The sequence below is a fragment of the Peromyscus maniculatus genome, chromosome 16 (assembly GCF_049852395.1).
Source record: "Peromyscus maniculatus bairdii isolate BWxNUB_F1_BW_parent chromosome 16, HU_Pman_BW_mat_3.1, whole genome shotgun sequence".
NCBI classification, from domain to species: Eukaryota; Metazoa; Chordata; class Mammalia; order Rodentia; family Cricetidae; genus Peromyscus; species Peromyscus maniculatus.
In genome coordinates, this window is record NC_134867.1 from 38601626 (window position 1) to 38625991 (window position 24366).

At 38.1% G+C, this 24366-nt stretch overlaps 1 protein-coding gene and 1 long non-coding RNA gene across 9 annotated transcripts in view; one reads left to right on the top strand and one right to left on the bottom strand.

Annotated features, from left to right (window-relative positions):
- The window catches only part of Ahi1 (Abelson helper integration site 1), a 148984-nt gene that overhangs the window by 34698 nt on the left and 89920 nt on the right, over positions 1–24366 (bottom strand). For all 4 annotated transcript variants that reach the window (XM_042262218.2, XM_042262219.2, XM_015998668.3 and 1 more), the window contains one exon: positions 14541–14599. In XM_042262218.2, the coding sequence (XP_042118152.1) occupies positions 14541–14599 (59 nt within the window). The remainder of the gene's footprint in view (positions 1–14540; positions 14600–24366) is intronic.
- LOC121823186 (uncharacterized) overlaps positions 21552–24366 on the top strand; it is a 47803-nt gene continuing 44988 nt past the window's right edge. Inside the window, exons 1-3 of one of the 5 annotated variants that reach the window (XR_013045056.1) lie at positions 21552–21782; positions 23178–23360; positions 23978–24161. This is a non-coding gene — a long non-coding RNA (uncharacterized LOC121823186). Of the gene's footprint in view, positions 21783–22362; positions 22582–23177; positions 23384–23977; positions 24162–24366 lie in introns of those variants that run through there. The other 4 variants (XR_013045053.1, XR_006064556.2, XR_013045054.1 and 1 more) reach the window with 4 other exon arrangements.

A 24366-nucleotide genomic window follows, 5' to 3' on the forward strand; every position in this document is an offset into this window, starting at 1 on the left:
CGCATACACTTGAGCACATTCTCCTGAAACAGGGCTGCAGCTGGCTTCATGCTCATTGGAGAACTTTGCTCTGCCAGGCTAAAACCAGGGGGACACCTGGACTCTACTACCTTCTCTATGCTTCCTCCTTAATTTAGTTAACCTCAGGCTTTTGGTCTTCAGAACTTCGAGATAATACATTTTGCTTGTCTTAGTTATCAGCTCTGCAGTAGTTTGCTACAACTACCCCAGGGAACTACAAAAGGTGCATTCTGCTTTGCAAATGAGCTGGTTTTTCCTGTATTCCCTTAATATGAGCTGGACCATGTTGTGCCATGCAGCGACCTAAGGTCATCTTTGACCCTTCCCAGGATTACTTTTAAGTTTTGTCAGAATAATTTAAGAGACAACTTTAGGGCTAAATTGGCCTCACTGCCAAGGTGCAACACTGCTAATAATCCCACTCATGCTTTTTTACTCTGGCTATCAAAAATGTGAATTTTCCCAATGAGCAGATGGGTATTCATCTAAATACTTAAGGGTAAGTATAATGGTTACTGGTAGGTTCTCACCAATTAATTAATATAAGATGAAATTTTAAAGTACTTTTAGTATTTATCTTAAAATTATATAAACTTTGAGAAAGTTATTTCTAATACTAATTAAGAAATATTGTCTTTACTATTAAAACAGAAATAAAATAAAATATATTGAAAGCAAATTTAATGATAAATCCTAAATTGTATAGAAACTCATCATTAAATGTTATATGATGCCTTTCCACATAGTGACACTGGATTCTATTTTACTTCATAAGAAGAATAAAGAAAAGCTACCCTATTTCTAGGATAGTATAGCAAAGCCAGCCTTCTACTAATTACTTATATGAATACCACATGAGAGAACCTGAGAGTATTTGTACAAAGTAATCAAGATCCTGTTACTTTTAACTAGTCTTATCTAGATAATAACAGATAAGGAATCAGAGATAAAGAAAGCAAATAATTGCACAAAACATATTGCCTTGTACGAGACAAAAGCTTTGTTGCTATCACGCTTTACAATGCTGGTATATGCAAAATCAGAAACATTTTATCAAAGAAGTATTTGAAAGCATTTGATTTAAATTATGTTCAGATAAAACAAAAACAGCCATGAGTAAATCAAAAGAATATAAAACTAAGACTCAAGAAAGTGAATTTCCAGTCTTTCCCTGTCTCCAAGGTAAAGTACACCACAAAACACCAGGTTTGTATGACTTTAAAATAAGAGGTTTTTGGAAGACAGCATGTGGTACACCCATCTTTTGACCTCAGAATTTTACTACATGTGTTGAAAAAAAATTATTCCTAAAGAACAGCATTCATAGACTTAAAAGTAAATTGAAACTATTAATATACTGGATAATGATGTGCTTTATTTGTGGTCATACATAAATTGTAAAATCTTCTGTCTGATTGCTGCAATTTTACAGCAGAAAGGTCCTTGGTAATAATTAAATAACAATGAGAAAGCCCTCAATAGTTCTCCATTTGGGGAATTCTCTAACAAACAAATGAAAGTGGAAGTTAATAAATTTTACTTTAGGCTTAAAAAATAAAGCACTTTATATGAGAAGGTTTATTTTTATATGATGACTAATGCTATCCTATGAATTTCTGTGTTCCTCTAAATCAATGTTTTGAAACCTAATTACCAATGTGATGGTTATCAGGATGTAGGGTCTGTGGAAGGTAATTAGAGCATGGGGACAAATACATCTTCAATTTGTGATACTACTGGAAGATGCTGGAACTTTTAACAAGTGAGACCCAGTGGAGTTTTTCCTCAAAAGGAATTGTGGAGGACTGGTCTCTTTTTTCATCTCTTTGCTTCCTGGCTACAGTGAGATGAGCTGTACTTCATTTCCTAGATGTCCTTTCTCCATGTTGTATTAGCCTGTCACAGCCCCCAAAAGCAGCAAGGGCAAATATTAAGAGATAAGTTCATGTACATACATGCACATGCATATTTGATGTGCTAGGGAAGCAGATAAAGATATTGTAGCAGAAAAGGGTGGATAAGTTTATAGAATTTTTGCATATAATTCTTACCTTGACACTCAGGGAGATAGACACTACAGAGCAAAGGACTCAAACTGACCAGAAAGCATTCTAAAGGGCATGATAGAAAACAACAAAGAGGATCTGAGACATGGGAGACTCTCATCTCCAGAGTAAAGGAGTAGTGATAGCTTCTGGCATAATGGAATAATAAAAATGAGTCACTCTTGTAAGAAAGCAGGAGCACTGTCCAAACAGTTGACAGTAACTTAACAAAAATTCTGAAAACCAAACAATAGCTTGTAACAATGTGAGGATTATATTTGATAAAAATTGTTAAAGCTTGGTAATAAAAATAACAGGAACCTGCCTAAAGCTTTAACTTGCCTTACTCACACACAACACTTCCTGGCCAGCTCCAAGGGGGCCTCGAAGCCAGCATGCTCAGAGATAGAACGGCTGTGGGAAGTAGCGCTTCAGCAGCCAGCAGAGAGGCAGGGGGGTCGGAGCGTCTAAGAGCTCCTTTCCCACAGAGAAGCACTCTGTGTGCAGCGTCTCCCTGAAAGCATCCGTTCCGAGGGATGCCGGAATTGCTATGACTCAGAGAATGCCATGCATATAAGGTAGTTATAACCCAGGGGATCCCTCAAAAACTACAGTCGATTGCTAGGATGCAGTGCTGTAGGTAGTAATACAAGTGAGGACTATATAGTTTCTAGGTTTGATGCATTACATTGTTTCAGAGGTGTAATTAATAACAAAAGCTATGAAACATGTAAAGAAATAGGAAAACATGACCACAAAGAAAGCAAAATGCAGACACTGCTCCTGAAAATGTCTGGATGTTAAATTTCCTAGACAAAGATTTCCAGTCAGGATTTTAAAATGTTGAAAGGCATAAAGGAAATTTGTTTAAATAATTAAGAGAAAGGATGAGAATAATAGCTCACAGGAATAGAAAACACCAATAAAATAATGTCAAAATCCATAAAATTCTGGCATTGCAGAGAAGACAGCCTAGGCATCTTGGTGAGATCCTGTTTCTAAACAAAGAAAACTCAAGAAGGGCTAGGAATATAGCTCAGTGTTGGAGAACTTTCCTTACATTAAACTGAAGAAGACCTTCAATTTAATGCCCAATAAGGAAAAAACAAACCAAGCCAAACCAAGCAATAACAACAAACTCACATTATTTATAACTTTTTATACCCCCCAAGTTGAAAAAGAAACTCGATATAGGAATAGTTATAAACACATGTTGATAGGCTTACAACAAATAAAGACAGAACATGCATGACAATAACAGCATAGATATTAAAGGTGAGAAAGAGGATATTAAAACTGCTCCTAATCCAAATGAAATTATATTAAGATGTTAACTGAAATTCGAAGGGCAATTACTAGAAAAACAGCTCAATAAAACTACCAAAAGAAAAAAGAAAAAGGGAGAGCAAAAGAGAGACATGAATTTACCTTCTTCCAAAGGAACAGTGGAAGTATTACAGAACAACAAACAAAAACATAAATACCCAAAGGCTAAACCAAATTTAGCTTTTGATTCACTCAGATTTTATCAGTAACTGAGTTAAATGTAAGTCGATTAACATTTCAAAATGAAAAAATTACAGAAATGAATAAAACTCTTGATTCGACAACAAACTGTGCAAGAGGAACACTTCCGATTTTATGGCAGAAGAGTTGGAAGGGACATCAATCAAATGGGTAGAAGTAGCTATGTTTGTATCAGGCAAACATTCAAGACAAAACCCGTCACTATAGGCAAAGAATGATGCTTTATAACAATAAAATGACCAGCTAGTCAGGTAGATAAAAGTAAGGACAGCATGCATGTACCATACACAGCTTCAGAACACTGGAGACAGAACTGTTTGAGTGAAAAAAGATGCAATAGACAGATCACCAGTCATAGTTAGAAGCCTTCACTAGAGTCCATATGGATAGAATCTAGAAGGTCAACTTGGAACCAGAAGACCAAGTCAGCATTACAAACTAACTAAATGTCATGATTTTTATAACATACTCTACCTCATATCAAAGCGGTATACATGTTTCGCAAGTGAACATGGGACACTCTCTAGAATAGACAATATGCTAGACCATCATCGACATAAAATTTAAAAACTCAAATTCACAGAAACTATATTCTACAACTACAATGAAGTGAAAATGGAAACCAGTTACATGGTGAAATTAGGAAAATTCACAAATATGTGGAAATTAAATAAAGCATTCCAAATAACCACTGGACCAAAGAAGAGAACACAAGGATGATAGAAACAAACAAACAAACAATAGCAACAAGTGAGGCTTCAGAGAGACTCAACCCCTATTCATGTCTGGTAGAATTCAACAACAATTACAACACTTTGGAAATCATTTTGGAAGTTTCTGAAAACAATACACATAGATTTGCCATATTATGGTACAGTTAATCTCCTAATTTCACTTTCCTTTTTAGAGGGGGGCGGATACAAATGCATGTGTACACGAAAATTTGTGTATTTTGGACACATGAGTTTCTCTGTGTGAGAGCATGCATGTGTAGGCCAGAGGTTGATGTCACCTGTCTTTCTTGATGGCTCTGTAGCTAATAAATTGAGGCAGGGTCTCTTACTTGAACCATACCTCAAGGATTTGGCTAGGCTAGTTGGCCCGTTTTCTCTGGGGGTCCTGTTTCTGCCTCCTGAGTGCTAGGATTACAGATGGGCCAGCACACTTGTCGGGCATTTACACAGGTGCTGGGGGATTGAACTCGGATCCTCATGATTGCATAGCAAATACTTTACCAACCTACAGAGCCATGTCTCATCTCCTACTCTTAAATTTCCAAAGAATTGAAGACTATGTTTGAATTCACACACCCCTGTATGTGAATGTACAGTATTACTAGTCATAGCTTAAAAACAGTAACTCAATACCAACCAGTGGATTAGTGGATAAAATATAACATACCCAAATAACACAATGCTCTTTGGCCATGGGAAGGAATGCATTGTGATACACTGTACAGGGTTGAATCTTGAAAACATTTAGTAAGCCAGACACAAGGGGCTAAATAATATACACACACAATTGAATGAACGCACGCGCGCGCACACACACACACACACACACACACACACACACACAATAAGAGGCTAAATTTTATGCGATGGGAACCATATTAAAATGAAGTTGTTATGAGAAATTATAGTTACAACTGGAACAACTGTTATGGGAGGTAAAGTTGCTCATAAGCAAAGCAACAGTACAGGTGATAGATAGTACAAATATAAAGACCCAGCTTTCCATGCCAGAGAGGAGACCCTTGACTCTGGCCATGATAGTCAATGTAAGAGCTTAGAGTGTAGAAATACAACAGACAGAGAAAGCAACATGTGGGACACCAGGAAACGACATGAGCCTAACAGGGGTTTACATGGAGGAACCAACAGGCTTGTAGTATTGTCATAGAAAATTAGAGCAAATGGGAAGGCCCTGGAGAAGACAGGAATACTGGGCAATACTTACGTTAGCTTTGTTTTTTTTAGGTTCTCAAATGGCAACACCCTAAATATTGATGATAAAGATTTATTTTCTGGAGTAGAATGGAAAAAATAGGTAAGATTAGAATAACAGCTGGAGAATCATTCACACTTAGGTGTCAGATGCAAGTGTTTCAGTAAGCTTTCAAAATAGGTCTCAAGGAAGAGTGCAAGAAGGCTCATCTCCTCTCATTGGTGACACTCATAACTACCTTCTCAGTCCTCCACTCCTGTCTTTCAAACAGCTGTCTGTGGCATGTGGGTAGCAGAGTTGCAAGGCAGCAGGTGTCTGTCGTTTCCTTTCTCAAGGTCACAGGTGACCCTGCCTATGCACTAGAAAAACCACAGCTTCTGGGCCTCATTCTTCCCACCAACCCCAAGATCCCTTCTCACATCCAGGTTGCCCTGCCTTACATATCTCCCAGCCCTCAGCTACTGAAAAACTTCAGGCCACTTTTCCTCGGAAATCACCTAGATTCTATCCACTAACCTCAAATCATCATCTGCTTGAGGCTTCTTCGTGGGCTAATAGAATGCCTTACAAGAAGTATTTCAGAAAACAGCTCTCTTAGGAAGCTCCCCTGGAAGGCGTTTGTCCTGGGCTATGCCCCAAATCACGGTCTTGCCAACCTCTCTCCTGTGTGGTTCTGGCCAGCCTTTGCAATGGTGCTCAGTGCTCTGCAGGCTGTCACCCAGCTCTCTACCCACCTTCTAAGTGTTGCATGTTACAGTAATGGTAGGCAGAAGCGACAACAGCCACTATGGAGCAGATGTCTACAAATATCAACTATGTTACAGGACTAACTGCTCTTGTTACCTGAACAACTTGTCATGTCCACAAAATCTGCCTCATGCTATGGAGTAACATAGGAATTTAATGATTTATTAATGTAGATTAATTATATATTTAGAAATAATGTTATTGGTCCATCTTCCATAATGGACTAACACATTAAGTATTTTTAGATGATGTTAAAAGATTAATTGCCCCAGTTTCTCCTTTGGCACATAATGACGTTAATGAGTATACCCTTGTCTTACAGAATTATGATAGAAAATGAAATCAGTTATAAGAAACACTTTACACAGTACCAGGTATACAGAAAGTGCCCAGAATGTTGAAGGTAATTATTTTTGTTCAACTTTTCAAAAACTCTTCAAATCATAGAGGAATATTGTTTTCAGTAAAACATTTCTGTAGAACATCTATGGGTGTAAAGATGACCTTATATTCTAGTATAGGTCTGTGAACTCCAACTACATATCTGACAGTAATCATTTTTATTCCCACATTTGATAAAATATGCTCTCAATCTCTAGAGTATCCCTAGTGAAGCCTGCCTAGGTTGTACTAGGCTATCAGTAGTCTGAGGAGACTTGGTGATCAGAAAACTCTTTTTTTTTTGGTTTTGTTTTGGTTTTTTGAGACAGTGTTTCTCTGTGTAGCTTTGGAGCCTTTCCTGGAACTCACTCTGTAGCCCAGGCTGGCCTTGAACTCACAGAAATCCACCTCCCTCTGCCTCCCAAGTGCTGGGATTAAAGGTGTACGCCACCACTGCTCGGCTCAGAAAACTTTCTAACGTTTCAATACAATCACAGAATACGCTTTATTCCTTTTAGGAACTCAGCACGATCTTAACGCATAGAGCTAACCCCTGACTCAATTATGTGGTTATCCCGAGGGGTGTCTGGGTTAAGTTACAGCAGTGTTGCCATCTCTGGCCGAGACACAGCTTGCTGTTGGCTGATGGTGCCAGAATAAACAGCACCCCGAAAGACAGAATTCAGTCAGTTCGTATTTGTCAGAAAGAAACCTACTGTTTGAATATTAGTTGTGGAGACGATGGATGCCCAACTAAGCACTAAGCATGAAAACCAGTACTAGTTTGATAGTCTTTTTCTTCCTTCCTTCCTTCCTTCCTTCCTTCCTTCCTTCCTTCCTTCCTTCCTTCCTTCCTTCCTTCCTTCCTTCCTTCCTTCCTTCCTCCCTCCCTCCCTCCCTCCCTCCCTCCCTCCCTCCCTCCCTCCCTCCCTTTCTTCCTTCCTTCCTTCATGTATGTATGTATGTATGTATGTATGTATGTATGTATGTATGTATGTATTTCAAGGCTAGGGATCAAACTCAGGGTCTTAAGAATGCTAGGTCCTATCATTAAGGCTGGGTCCTTGTCTCTAGCTTGCTACCCTTCGATTAAATTTATCCTAAGATAAGAAATATTTCATGGTAATTGTTTCCTTTTCTGAAAGAAAGTTTTCTTCACTTTAACAACATGATCTACTCATGTTTGGTTTCTTGTGTAGAATATTTTGATACTTCTTTAAAATGATCCAATTTAATTTTGCTTTTTACAGATGGTAAATTTTAAGTAATCACTAAACCCTGTTTTAAAAGATATGCAGTTACGACTTTGTCAAACACAAAATAAAACTGAAGAGACAAATAATAATCCTTAAACAAAACACTGAAAAATTATAAGTTGCCTAAAACTAAAGCAGTATCTGCCATTTAATTGTTTTGTATTTTCCTAATGTTTTGATCAGAGAATTCATAAAGGGACACTGTAAAACGTGACAATTCCATAGAGAATGGAGAAAGCTACTGTGGTGGTTTGAAAGAAAATGGTCCCCATAGAGAGTGGCATTATTAGGGGGTGTGGTCTTGTCAGAGTAGGTGTGGCCTTGGTGGAGGAAGTGTGGGCTTTGAGGTCTCCTTTGCTCAAGCTATGCTCAGTGTGACACAGTTGCTTCTGCGGTCTGTGGATCAAGATGTAGAACTCTCAGCTCCTTCTCCAGTACCATGTCTGCCTGCATGCCACCCAGCATGACAATAATGGACTAAACCTCCGAAACTGTAAACTATCCCCAATTAAATGTTTTCCTTTATATGAGCTGCCAAAGTCAGAGCAATAGAAACCCTAACTAGGGCAGAAGTTGGCACCAGGGACTGGGGTATTGCTGTGATAGACCTGACCACGTTTTTGGGACTCTGTGTTAGTGAAGCACTAGATTGCTTCAAAGGCTGCTTATGGGCCATCCTAGAAGAAGCATGGAAGAGACCTACCTGTGCTGAGGGTGGTCTGCACAGGGGGGCTGGCTCAAGAGGTTTCAGAGGAGAATAATTACAGTACGTTGCCTAGAGATTGTTCTTGTGATATTTTGGTGAAGAATGTGGCTGCTTTTTGCCCTTGTCTGAAGAGTTTGCCTGAGGCTAAAGTGAAGAGATCTGGATTAATTCTGTTGGCAGAAGAAATCTCAAAACAGCCTAGTATAGACTCGGTCGTGTAGTTGTTAGTGTTAACTCTAATGAAGATTTATAATGAAAAGGAACAAGGTGAGAAAGTAAAAATACAAAATGTACAATTTGAGGCAAAAAGGAACAGCAGGAAGTGGAATGGAGCTAAGTCCTGTGTTCAAGAAGATAAACAGATTAAGAAATGGAATAAAGGCATGGTGACCTCAGGGCAAGATCCCACCCAACCAAGTTTCCAATTTGTGAAGAGGAATTAAAGAAAAGCTTAGAGCTAGGTATGGTAATGCACGCCTTTAATCCCAGCACTGAGAAGGCAGAAGCTGGCAGATCTCTGAGATGAGGCAAACCTGGTCTACAGATCTAGATTCAGTAGAGCCAAGCTTAGGCAGTGAAGGAAACCATCAAAAATAGTAGGCTGGTGAAGACATAACTGAACGAGAGGCGGGCACATGGTCCAGCCCTAGCAAGCAGCAGAACTTGTTAGCTTCAGTCACATGGTTCTAGCTTTAGAGTCAAGGAGAGATGAAAGAGATAATGGAATCTTTCTCTGTGACTAAGGACAGCTGCTGAGGCCAGATGTGTGGCAGAGGTGTCTACCAGTCTATAAACCATGTGTAATTTCTCCTATGATCTTTGGTTACACTGCTACTTTGGTCTAGAATGTCCTATTACTTTTAAAATTTTGTCCCCCTTTTAAGATCCAGTTTAGTACATACTTACCCTAACTAGCATTCACAAATGACTCCAGTCCTGGAAATCCTTACAGCATTCAGGCCTATTCTGTATTCCTATACTGTGTACACATTGCCATAGTGACATGAAATCCCTTCCATAATTGCTCTGATCCTAGTTGGTCATTTTATACTTTAGGATTTGGCTGTGTACAGGTTACATTTCTTATGAATGCAAGAACTAGTTAAAGATATGTTTCCTAGTTTATAAAGACATGTATTATATATATATGTTTTTGCTTTTTTGTTTTGGTATTTAATAGTGCCTGCCATACTATTTTCCCATGTACACTGTATATCAGCTGATACTTTAGAATTCAGTTCATGCCACTGTTACTTTATAGTGTGCCAGAGATAGGATTATTTTAGAATAAGTTTGATAAATTAAAAAAATTTAGTAAAGCAAAAACAGAATTGGAAGAAATCTATGAAGAACATAAATGTCAGTGGAGTGGCAATGGGAAAAAATTAACACAGGCTTTATAATTTCCAATGTTCAGAGGAGAAAAGGATGTGAAAATACATAATAAAATATTTATTATGAACAGCCATAAATAGTTTTAAAAGAGCACCTATTTTACATTTGTATCTGAATTTCAATAGAAATTTTAGCAGAACTGCTTTGAATTGCTACTTCATTGATAAATGAAAACAGGCTCTTTTATGACAAGTTGTAAAAGCTTATAGTTTAAGGTTCCCTCTCCACCCTGCAATTAGCTGCAGGAAGAGATCAACCATAGGTTTTGTTTTATGAGTTTTATAGGGGCATAGCCACCTCAGTTTACATGCTGTGAATTCCTGGAAAATGCTCTACATTGGAGAAGATAAAGTGTGCCCTTTGAATCAAGGTATTTCATTTAAATCCACACTTTTATCTACAAGTGTGATATTACAAATAATATAATAAATGTGACATGTTACATAAGTATATGTATAAAAACTATTTCACAGAGTGTAGCAATACAATATATAGGAATCTTGTCAACATCAAGGGCTAAACAAGGGTAACAATATAGCAATAATGACTCAAAATGTTGCAAAATAAGAGATCTCATAAAATTCCAGAGACACAATAAAACTTACTTTGTATGACTCAATCAGTGAATTTATGAACAAATTTAGTGTTGATGCCAAGCAATACTATGGACATCTCAAATATTTTCAAAGTAACAAAATAGCCTAAGACTTTAAGGTTTACTACTAGTAAGTTATGTGACAAAAATCTATCAGTTAACCTTTAAAAAATTCATTGTTAAGCTAAAGAATGAAAGAACAACTATTGAGTTAACATTTAAATTTCAAGTTAAGTTTGGGTATTTTAAATCCTAATGCTGAAAGGGCTACTTTGACAAATAGTAGGCATTTCACAACAGGCATAAACCTAATGAGACAGACTGTGTTTTATCTGAACCTGTTGTGGGTCAGATGTGTAAATATTAACTTCTTACAAAATATTAGCTGGAATTTTATAAACGACTCCAAATCCACTTGTTAAAAGAAAATGTGTGCTCAGTCACAGGATCACTGAACAAACTAAGAGCAATGCATATTGGTAACTGTGACAGAGTTGAAAGGCAGGAACTTTGCAAAACTTCAAGTCATTAATCCGAATAGGTCATACTGATATTGCTTGCATTTTGCTTTATCATTTTATTGAGGAGATTTAGAAACAAAACTAAAATCACCAAGAAACGTGTACATTTTGGCATGGCTTACTATGTTTTGATGTCTTCTGCAAGTATAATAATCTGCCACAAAATATAAAAGAACATGCTATGCCTACGATATATATTAAAAGGCAGGTATGATTTAACTGTGTTCCCGAGGAACATTTACTCACAGTGGTTGGTGTTTTCTTTTTGATTTGCAAATAAGTCCTTCATTTAAAGCAAATAAAGGACTCACACCTATGCTGACTTAACTATTAACTAACTTTTACACCTGCCTTTCAGGGTTCAGACAAGGACCTCGGAAAGCTCTGAGGCTGATAATTTATCCTTAACTTGCCACAGGCTATCAGCAGGTGCAGAGGCTTGTCTTTAAAGGACATAATCTAATTATTTTCGTATAATCTACTAATGTGATCATCTAATTTTCATATAATCTACTAATATGCCTTGTGTGCTTTTTAGTACAGTGTTCAAGTGAATACTGCTCAGCAAAAAAGTCAACAAGAAAGTTACAGTTTTAATAATCAAATCAGAACTGGGTATTAGATACATATAAAATAAAGTCTATAATATACAAGCAAGCTGAACAGGTTAGTTATACAAAAGAATATTAGGCTAATGTCCAATAATTTGCCCAAGACTCTGCCAGAAGGCAGAGATGGTCAACGTCTATCACATTGTGAAAATGAAAATGTTATACTACCAAATCGAAATGGGACTGCACAGAGACAACTGAGAGAGAGTTTAGATAAGTCCTCTTAAGTAATTCATCTCTTTTTTTGTTTCTTGAGAAAATAACTTGGAAATGTACTCAGGTATAGACAAACTCAGGAACTCAGCGTGTGGAGGGCTGGGAGTGTAGCTCAGCACGAGAGCACTTGCCTATCGTGTAGGGCCGCAGATTGAATCCTCACTTCCAAAACAAGAGAAAAACGAAACAGCAGCTCAGCACACAAAATAACAAGGGAGGTTTGGTTCATTTTGATGCAGGACTTCAATCCATCCAGGCACAGCCGTCAACTTGTAAAGGTAGTGCAAAACCAGGGTATTACATATGCCAAAGATAAACAACAAGCCTCCCGCCCCAACTCCCAACAAAGTTCATGTAACAAATGAAAATAAAAAAATCAAACGAGTAAATTGAAGAGAGGGCTAGGCAATGTCGAACAGAGGCACAGAGGTGGTTTTGTTTTCAGGCTAATCTGTATTTACTTACGTGACACAACAGTACTGTGTTTAAGAAGCAAAATCGCCCCATAACCATATATTTACCTGAAAACTTTTCAGAATTCCACCTGGGACTATGAAAAAGCACATCATTCCCTGTTACAGAGGCTTGAGAAATCTGTTACTCACTGACCTCACTTGCTAAATAGTTACACTAAATAGCACTCTACAAGGCATGGGCTGTTTGCAGGGGCACTAGGAGGAAGAGGGAAGACAGAACGGTAATGGGTAGGAATGATGGGCACTGAGGTTTCCAGACAAGACGGCATTGCGGGCCCAGCACCAGCCATCCACAAATCTTGGGCGATTCCCTTTCTATTTGGTTTTTGGGCACAAAAGAGCAGCTTAATGCATGGGCTCTCTTCTGGACAAAGAAATACAAAGTTTGGATTGACAAATGTCTTGATAATTTTTAAGGACTGATTCCCTTCTTTTTTCAATAAACATGTTGGTTTCTTAAACAATTAAAGAGCTCAAGGACAAAAGCTACATAGAACTATATACTTCTGCGAAAATCAGACTTAATCTGTCCTGAAAATCCCGGGGTACCAGATAGTGAACAGACGTGTGATTCTGTGGGGAAGGGCCAAGACTGTCGGCAGGCTAAGGACTGCAGAGGCGGGCAAAGGAACACCAGAGCAGCCAGTCCTACCTCAGAAGAACCTTTAAGAAGAGAGCTGGGTGATAAATACGAGGTTGGTAAAAATGGAATGATCACTTCATGATCCAGCCAGGAGAGCAGACTCCTAAAACAACACTTGAGCACTATCCACCGGAGACTCAGCTCCTAACTCAGGGTTCTTCTGGGGTCATTACCGTGTTCTCAAAGGTAGTAATAACATCCCTGCTCTTGATTCCATGTGGATTAGGTTCCAATACTCTGTCAGTTAATAACAGAGATTCATCTACCACCATTCCAGAAACTAGATAACAAGAAAGCTGATGGGTTGTACTTTTCAGGGTCCTAGAATCTATAAATTAACCAGAACTGTGACTAAGGTGCCATAGGAATGCCTGTAAGATTAAAACAAATTTCAAAAGTACATTACTCAAATACATTAAAAATAAGAAATTTCCTTAATTAAGCTTCTAATTCTGGTAATGAATAAAACTTACAAAATGGTGTGGCTACTCTCTTAGTGTACTTACTAAGGGAAGCTGGACAACCCTACAGCTGAATGTTTTTAGGGTTATGTTGCTGACTAACATGTCACACATGCCATACCTTCAATGATAGAACACATTCAACTAATCAAATAGAAAATGAAGCTCATTTTCTAGGGAGGCAACTATTACAAGAAAATATCCAAATGCACTTCAATATTGTTTTTATTTCATTTAAATTTATGAAATATTTCTCGCAATATAAACTAGTAAGGTATTTGAAGAGCTTGGAAGACTTATATAAAGGATGAGAAGATTATGTTGAAGGGGAAGTAGATGTATTCTAGATTACATCATCTTATGAAAATTTCAGCTGGAAGCTAGTTACTTAGGCATATTTCATACAAGCATGTTCAGAAACTAAAAGAAAATGCCATTCTATGTATATTACTATAATAAATAGTATAATTAAATGCCTTTTTGTCTAGTACTAACAGAAAAGGGATAAAAGGCAAAACTTTACTCCTACAATAGTAAGTAAAATAACTTTTAAGAGAAACGAAGCATTAGGGAATCCTTTTACTATTATAAAACATCCACTCTAAAATCATACTATTCCAGAAAATAATTCATTTAAAATGCAAATATCATATTTATATATTTACATTATTAAAAGTATATATTACTTCAGTTTAAAATATGAACAAGTGGCTGTAAAAGATTGTATCTTATTTTCCTATATTTTGGCAAAAATTAGGTTTTCTTTAATTGGAAACATGAAGTTAATTTTCTTGTAAGGCTATAACTTTGGAAAAGAGGAGTTAAAAGAGTTTTCAGCAATGGAGTCATCAATCAGCACCATTTTGTGATTTCTTACCAGCTTTAACAATTGAGAGAGAGAGAGAGAGAGAGAGAGAGAGAGAGAGAGAGAGAGACAGAGAGAGAGAGAGAGACAGAGAGAGAGACAGAGAGACAGAGAGACACTCCCTTACCGTTGGCGGTGCATCTACTTGTTGGTGGATGCAAGGCCTTCTTTCTATGCTGATGTATGCTGTGGAGAGGAAAGAATCGCATTTGGTTATTTGAAAACATCACGGAGTTTATAAAAAAAAAAAAAGAAGAAAAAGAAAAAAGACATGCTCCTCAGAAGGCAGGATCCGTCCAAGTTGTCACAGATTCTTTGGTCAGGAACAGCTGGGGAGGTTAGCTAACTAAGACACACAATTTAAGGTCAGCTAAGCCATTTTTTCCCATTCAGGTGGCATCTAGCTACAGTTGACGATGTATTCCTATCCTGCTCTAAGCACAAAAATTCCACCATTATCTGTCTCGGCTGCAATTCTTCCGGAAAAGTTTTATTTCTGACTTGAGGTCATGAGATTTATAATGTAACACCATAAAAGCTGTGAAAGAATCAGTGCTTCCTTATTTTCTCAAAAGAATAAATAAATCCATTTGAATTTCTCTTTGATGTGACTTCCTGCCGTGATATATTCTGTTATTTATTAAATCACCATAGGATGTCAGAAAGTTCTGCTTTCTCTCTCTACAATGGTAACAATACCGGCTAATCTTGAGAAATACCCTTTTATCACACGTGGATTGATCTTTTTGTTCTCAGTGTCCTTTGTTACATTTCTTTGTCGTAAGTATCCTGTAAAGCAGATAACATCCTGCATCTGATCCGTGAGACACTAGTCCACAAGTCAGACAGGAGCTAAGATGAACACAGGTGTGGGTCTAATTTACTGTGTAGGATCTGTTCAGCAGCAAACATGTGAGTTAATATTGTAACACTTGACTAGAATAGTTTTGTTCAAATAATGCTAATGGCCACACACAATGTCGCAGGCAAGAACTGTAATGTCTACTAAGAGCAATCAGCAAAATCCCAGCTGAAGCAAAATGTTAAGTTCCTCTCTTTTGAATGTACTTACCTGATTTTTCTTAAAGTAAAAAGGGTGAAGTGATCAAGACAGAACTATAGCTTTATATCACTTTAAAATAATAGCTTTAAAATAAAGCACAATATATTTAAGAATACAGCTTTGCTTCATTTAAATATTTTTTTTTAAGAGCTGAGTATGATGATACTTGTAATCTCAGCACCGAGGAAGCTGCAGGTGTCTGTCACAGCCCTCAGAGACAGGAGAATTACAAATGTGATGCAGTCCTAACAATTCAGTAAATCCTAGTCACAAAACCAAACAAAGCCTTCAAGCAATACAAAAACAATCCCTCCCACATCTTCAGTACCCATTGTTTGCCAATAGCATATGGAGTACTTTTGAGCCTTGGTCCAACCAACTGATATTTACTGAGTGGCTCTCTGGTACTCAGAGATAAAAGATGAAATAGTGTAATTAAACAGAACTGCTCTGTACTGAAAAAAAAATGTAAAGCAAATGAAGCAGGGTTTATCCTTATGCGTAAACTCTTTAAGGTAATTCTGAGGAAAGACTTTTTCATTTACAGATTAATCTTATCTTTGAATTAAAAAAAGGACAAATAAAAATTTGGAAATATTTAAACAATTTTGATTCTTGTCAATTTGGGCAATTTCTGTTGTCTCTGACATCTTCTAACTTTCCTACAGCAATCAGTAAGAGTGTGGTATGGCTCATTTGCTTTCAAATGAGAGTGGTCTTGTTTAGTTAGAAATTAAAAGGATAAGAACAAAATAAAACATTCCCCTTATTTATATTCAATTACAGTTACCAGAAACTTTCTACAATTGATAAACACATCCAACAATGTATCAGAAAACAAAATTAACACAGAAAAATCCGTAGTTTTCATATATACAAATGACAAATACACCAAGAAAGAAGTCAAGGAAACAATATCATTCACAATAGCCTCAACAACAATAAACAAACAAATACAAAAAAAAAACCCAAAGCAAAACAAAACCCAACAACAAAAAACAAAGTGAACAAAAGCTTGAAATAAATTTAACCAAATAAGTGAAAGATATGTATAGTGAGAATTATAAGACACTGAAGAAAGAAACTGAAGAAGATACCAGAAGATGGAAAGACCTCCCATGCCCATGGATTTATAGGATTACTATTGTGAAAATGGCCATCCTACCAAAAGCAATCTACAGATTCAGTGCCATCCTCATCAAAATTCTTCACATAAATTGAAAAAAATCTTTCATATGGAACTACAAAAGACCTAATATTCTGACTCTGATAGAGGAGAAAGAAGGAAATATGCTTAAACTCATTGGCGTAAGAGTTTTCTGAACAGGAAGGGCCCTGATAGCTTAGGCATTACAATCAACAATTAATAAATGGAACCTCAGGAAATTAAAATTTCTATGTGGAAAAGAATACCATAATTCAGGAAGAGAGGCAGATTTCAGAATGGGAAAAAAACTTTATCAGCAACACAGAAGGTTAATATTTAGAATATATACAGAATTGGGGGAAAAAAAAAACAAGAACAAGAAAACAACCCAATTAAAAATAGGGCACAGAGCTAAACAGTTTTCAAAAAATGAAATACAAATGACCAAGAAACAGTTAAAAATGTTCAACATCCTCAGGTATCAAGGAATTGTAAATTCAAACTTCTTTGAGATTTCATCTCACCCTAGTCAGATTGGCGAAGGAGGAGGAGGAGAAGGAGGAGGTGGAGGAAAGAAAAACAATCGGTGGTATGGCTGTTATGGATGACGGATGTGGGAAGGGGAGAATACTGATTTGCTGCTGTTGGGAGTGTAAACTGGCACATTCATGACAGAAATCAGTGTGGAGGGTTCTTAAAAACGCAAAAACAAGTCTACCTTATGGTCTAGTTAGAGCACTCTTGAGAATATACTCCAAGTACTCCATACCCTGCTCTAGAGTTACTGCTCATCCATGTTCATTGCTGCTTTATTCACAAGAACAAGGAATGGAAACAGCCTAATCATGTAGTATACTATGGATTACACATAATTACACACATGTAATACTACTCAGCTATTAAGAAAAATGAAATTTTCAAGTAAGTGGACGGAGCTTGAAACAATCCTTCTGAGTGAGGTGCCACAGAAAGACAAACTTCACATTTTTTCTCATATGTAGATGTTAGCTTTGAAGCATCAGGTAGGTGTGTGCCATTTGGAATACCCATAGAGACCAGAAAATTAAGGAGCCATGAGGGAGGGGCTTTAAAGAAAAAGGAGACAGAACAGACTATTACAAAGAGGTAAAAGAGATGAATGGAACAGGAAGAGTTATACTGGGGTTTGGGAGTACAGGGTAGGGTAGAGGAGGGAGTATGGGAAGGGGCAAACCAATGACTTAAAAAATATACATGGATACCTACACACACACACACACACACACACACACACACACACACACACACGCACGCACACACACTGCAAAGATCACTGTAGAAGAGAGGAGAGGAAAAAGTCTAAAAATTAGAGGTGGTGGATAACTACTACAAGGAAATATTAACTTCTGCACATACCAGGGCAGCTTCACACACAAACTCAAAAGGAAAAAAAAAAGGAACCAATATATTTCATCAAAGAATACAAACCAATGAAGTAGGAGGGAATGGTCACTTTGGAAAAGCAGTATGTTGTATCCCTCACCAGGACAATTAATTGAGAATGGATGCCGAAACTACTAGGAAGTCTATTGGGAAGAGGGCATTCACATGACCTCTAGAACACACAGTAATTGAAACAGGGCCATTTTATTTTCATAATGGAGAGATCTGGTGTCCACCTCCTTAATCAAAGGCTAAACTTAGCAACGCCTGCAGTGGGACATCCTGACAACACATGACACTTGATAAGATGTAAAAAAGTGATTATCATTCATAGTATTGACACAGGTTTTGCCCGAATAAAACCACAATGAAATAGATAAATTTAAAACACTGATATTTCATAAGACAATTAGCCTAGGCAGTTGATTGAAACTGATACTAATATAACTGATGTTCAAATAACATAACCATCAATGAAAATATGAATCTTGATTGAGTGCTGGAGATACAGAGATTGATCAAGGCATTTTGGCATAATTAGAGCTACCTGAATGCGAGCATTTATTAGATGGTTTTATATAACCAGTATTACTTTTCATGTATGATAATGGTCCTGTGGTTACACAGTAAAGTCCTTAGTTTCATCAATAGTTTCCAGAGAGAAGAGCAGATATCATAAATTTATAGTACTATTTTAGTTTTTTTCTCCACATTTATCAACCCCATGCCTACAATGGCAAACATGTCAAATATGCATGAATGAATAGTCATTATACTACATATTATATTTATATGTTGACTGACTTGCTCAAATGTAATATTTGGTGATGAAGATATGGCTCAGGGGTTAAGATCCCTGACTACTCTTCCAGATAACACTGGTTCAATTTCAAGAACCCACAAAAACACTCCAAACTGTCTGTAACTCTAGTTCCAGGAGATTTAATGCCCCCTTCTGGCCTCCATGGGCACTGCACACACATGGTGCACAGACACATATACATGCAGGTAAAATACTCATACACATAAAATACAAAATAAAATGAAAAAATATTCACATTATATTTATTGAAATGTAGTAATTTTCACCAAACCAGAGGGACAAATTATTTATAATCCTCTCATCAGTTTTTGTTGCTTTATAATTAGTGAAAACCATGTTTGTTGGGTCAGTGGTTGAGAACATTGGCTGCTCTTCCAGAGGACCTGAGTTTGATTCTCAGCACCCACATCATGGCTCACAACCATCTGTAACTCCACTTCCAGGGAATCCAACACCCTTCTTTGGTCTCTGAAGGAATTAGCCACACATGTGGTGCAGATATGTACATTCAGGCAGAGCATTCATACACACAAAATAAAACCAAAATGAAGTAAGTTCTATTTTAGGGATAAATTATTCATATTTCAATCAATTAATCCATAACCTGATTTTGGAGATGAACTGTTTCTATCTGAAGACTGATAGGAATTTATAAGACATGTGAACTCAGTAGTTTGTCCACTCACAGCTCTCACAAGAGTCCACAATCGATACCACTCTTAAACAATCTGTTCTACTTTTTCTCAAATACTAGTAAAAAATTAAATTTGTACCAGAGGTGGTCACATATGCTTCTAACCCTAGCACTCAGAAAGTTGAGGCAGAAGGATTGCTGAGTCTAAGGACAGCCTGTTATGCAGCAAGACTGTCTCAAACACACACACATACACACACACACACACACACAGACACACACACACACACACACACACACACACACACACACACAAATGAGAAAGGCAGGCATCCCCCTCAGGACAGGCATTTCCCACTAATCCTATGAATATATAGAATTAGCGGGTATTTAACTGTTTTTTAGAACTACTGCCCAAATAATTTAATTATGCTAACCAATAGTTAATTACACATTGAACTCATTTCTGTGAAGTAAAAGAACAAATAAACACAGGCACTATAACTTCCAACATTGCTAAATCTCCTCCATAGATGAGATTCAAGTTTGCTTATGCTACCACATCCTATGAAAGGCTATAAATATCCATCTAGGGCTGTGAAGTACAAGTTTAATAAATTATGCCACATGTATATTACAAGGCCAAAAACTTTGTGTTAAACTATTAAAATATACTTTAGTACCTTTGTTTAGTACTAGCGCGCGCGCACACACGCGCGCGTGCGCGCGCGCACACACACACACACACACACACACACACACACACACACACACACAATACTCCTGTCTTGGTTCTTGCTCAGAGACACTATTTTCTAGATAACACAATCTTTCTTCTGTACAACTCTGTTCAAATGTCAGCTCTTTTAATGGAGTGTTCTTTGACTAATCTATTTAAATAGCAACTACTGGGCCAGTGAGAACTTACTGGGTAACGGTACTGCATAAACCAAGTGACCTGAATTCAATCGCTGGAGCCCATGTAGAGGTGGAACGAGGGAAGTGACCCTACAAAGCTGTCCTTGGACCCCCACACATGCACCACCCCACAAACCCACATAATAATAAAGTTAAAAATAAATAGTGACCATCCTTACTCTGTGTGTGATTTTATCCCTCCTTCTACAGTCTGGATCTTCCATTTCCCCTACACACCACATACTGAGAGCCTGAGCAATGGATTAGAGGGAGGGTCCAGTGGAAACAAGTCAGGTTGTTAATGCTGTGCCTTGGAAGGAGACAATAGGGTTGACGGTCCTTCTGCTTCCTGCCTACCACCAAGTGAGCAGCTGTGCTCTGTCATCCACTCCCCGCCATGTTACTGTGTTTTGTCACGGGCTCTAAAGGTAATGGGGCCAACGGGTCACAGCCTCTGAAAACTGAGTCAAACTCAATCTTTCCTCTTGATTTGACTATCTAAAGCACTTTGTCATTTTCACAATCAGCTAATACATCTTCTCCACATTATTTGTCATTTCTTCTATGTTTATTTATTTATTTATTTATTCATTGTATTTTTCACTAGAGATACACAGAACATGTATCTATATAGGATTAGCTAGAATATCAATGAAACATTTTTTAATTTAGACTTTTAATAGATCTAATGCCTCAGACAGAAACACTACTGGGGCCTTACTTAATATATGGTTTTGCATTTCAGATTCTGAATGTATAGGAATAAAGTATCTCTATAATTAAAAACAAAATAACTAAAAAAAGCAGTTTAGGCAAGCAAAGAGCTAGTGAAGAAATACTTCATTTACTAGATTGATAAGATACTGACAATGTTGGAAGGTGGGAATACAATTACATTATTTACAAATAATGATAATAATAAAATTCAATTTCTAAAGAGAAATTATAAGTTTTAAGCATAACCATGGTTTAGAAATTTCCTATACCTTTAATTAAAGAGAAGTCAGCTTTAAAAACTATCCTATTCATTTTCCCCATAAAAGATCATTGAGACCTGGCTGGGATTCAGCTCTGTGTCTCACTCAGCCCTCATCAGAGAAGCTGCCTCCCGCAGGAGACAGGAACTAAGACAGAGACCCACAGCTGGACGGTGTGCAGAGAGAACACTCAATTCTAAACGGGCCGTTTCCTCAAGCCCCTCCCCCTTCAGGGATCGGGAAAGTATGGGAAAGAGAGGCAGGAAGACTGTAAGAGCCAGCGGGGATGAGGACACCAAGGAAACGGGGCCTTCCTGACACAACAGTACTGGTGCACATAGGAACTCAGAGACTGTGACCCAGCTCCAAGCCAGATGGACTCCCTGTAAGAATGATAAACCACTGTTTAGAGATGCTGGTTACCAAGCAGAAAGGTCACGGCCATGACAGAACCCAGTATCAGTATCAGGGCTTTATTAGGAGGAAGATGGGGGTGGGGTAGGGGACGGGTAGGGATCAGAAGAACCAAGCCTGGGGAGACACAGAGAGAAAGATGGTGGGGGGAGAGAGAGAACAGAACACAGAGAGAGGGTGGGGTCTGCGTCAGTTTTTTTTTTTTTGTTTTTTGTTTTTTGTTTTTTTTTTTTTTGTTTTTTTGAGACAGGGTTTCTCTGTGTAGCTTTGCACCTTTCCTGGAACTCACTTGGTAGCCCAGGCTGGCCTCGAACTCACAGAGATCCACCTGTCTCTGCCTCCTGAGTGCTGGGATTAAAGGCGTGCGCCACCACCGCCCGGCTCCGTCAGGCTTTTTAAGGGTTCCCGTGGACATGCGCAGGCAGGCTTACAGAGCTATACCATGTGTGCGCTGATTGCGTGACCACAGTCCGTGTACACATGTAGTCACCAGTGCACACTGATGATGTAAGACACAAGAGCCTTTGTTAATTCCTGAACTGCGCATGTGCGATCATGCCGCTAGAGAGCGGCAGAATCCTAACACCCCCACTACTGAGAGGGGAAGTGGACACAACCCCCATCCCTAATACAGAAGCTATCTTCAACTGATCACTGCTTGCTCAAAAAAAATTTATTTTCTCCAATGGAGTCTCACTGGGTATAGGAACCACACTTGAGGGCAGGCCCCCTGCCCAGCAGTAGATGGCCAACACAAAAGGAGCACAATGGTATTTTTGGGATATTTTGCGTCATAATGCTTTATTTGGGATTTTTTAAATAATTTATTTGTCTTTTGCTTTTCTATTACAGTTCTGATTTGATGTTCTTAAGGGTTTTTTTTTTTTTGTGTATGTGTGTGTCTGTGTGTCTCGTATTTCTTTCCTTTCTTTTTTCTCTGTTGGCCTGTTTGTTTTGTTTTATTCTTTTTTTTTTTTTTTAAATTGGCCTGTTTGTTTTCTAAAGAAAAAGAGAAAAAAAAAAACATGGAGCTGGATGGGTGGAAAGGTGGAGAGGACCAGGGAGGAGATGAAGGAGGGGAGACCGGGATCAAAATAGACATTTGAAAAAAATTATTTTCAATAAAAAAGTTCATTTGTAATTCTTAGAACTGCCTTTTCTATTACTTTTTAATTGTTTTACTTTCAAGTCTTAAATACTTCAGAATACCTACGAAAAGACTAAGATGATATTAAACTTCATAATGTTACTACCAAAGGCAGGGGAAGAAAATAAGGTCCCCCCCCCCAAGAGAAATAGGCTCAGGGATTATTAATTAGCAAAAATAAGAAACCCGATGAGTTCCTATTTTTCTCAAATTTAACAGCCATACATATGGAGAACTCATCTCCTCTACAGAGAGGCTAACACACAGAACAAGCACCTGCCCATCTCTCATCTTTACAGCAACATGGAGTGCAAGTATTTACTGGCTCACTCTCAGAAGGCCGCAGCACTGTTAGCAGCTCCACTTTTGAAGAGGACAGCAATTAAAAGCCCCACGGAACTTGTGAGTTGTTAGCTTTGTGAAAGGTCAGTGACAAAATTCAGAGTCTCAGGTCTGAGCTACCATTCAGAAAAATCCCTTGAAAAGACGATATTGCTTTATATTATATACACAACACGGATTTCTAAACAGGATGATGAAGCTAAGAGCATTTATTTTATTTTTTTATTATTAATTTTTTAAAAATTCATTTTACATACCAGCCACAGTTTCCCCTCCCGCCTCTCCTCCTGTTCCCTCCCCCACCTCCTTTCTACCTGCCCCCATTCACTCCTGAGAAAGGGTAAGGCCTCCCATGGGCTAAGCTGAGGCAGGACCGAGCTCCTCCCCTCAGCATTAAGGCTTGAGGGAGGCATCTCACCATAGGGAGTAGGTTCCAAAAAGCCAGCTCATGGGCCAGGGACAGATCCTGGTCCCACTGCTAGGAGCACCACAAACAGGCCAAGCTACATAACTGAAACACAATGCAGAGGGCCTAGGTCGGTCCCGTGTAGGCTCCCTAGCTGTTGGGCTAGCGTTGGTGAGCTCCCTCAAGCTTGGGTCAGCTGTCTCTGTGGGTTTCCTCGCCAGGATAAAGTTATACACTTAATCAGATTCATTCTCTTCTTGTGTCCCCACAGTGTTGAATGCCTGTTCCTGTTAAACTCGCTGCTGTCACAGCACTGTGACTTCTTGGCCTGCTGGATTCTCAGACTGGGAGAACATGAGGACATGCTTTCATGTTCAACTATGTGTCGAGCTGAGGCCCTGCACAGAACAGACCCCGTAAGCACTGCCCGATGAATTGCATGGACTAGTTTTTAGGTATAAGTATTTCTTTTTTTTAGCCAAGGAACAGCTTTCCTTAGAGTCTTTCTGCCAAAAATGCAGTGTTTCTGATTCTACTTTTAAAAAGTACAAGAACTGTGCAAAAGTCATTTTTAAATTGACTCTTTATGAAAATATATTAAGCACTTTTCAGAGAAAAGCTAAGAGAGAAATGCCATCACAATGAGCACACAGTCTCCTT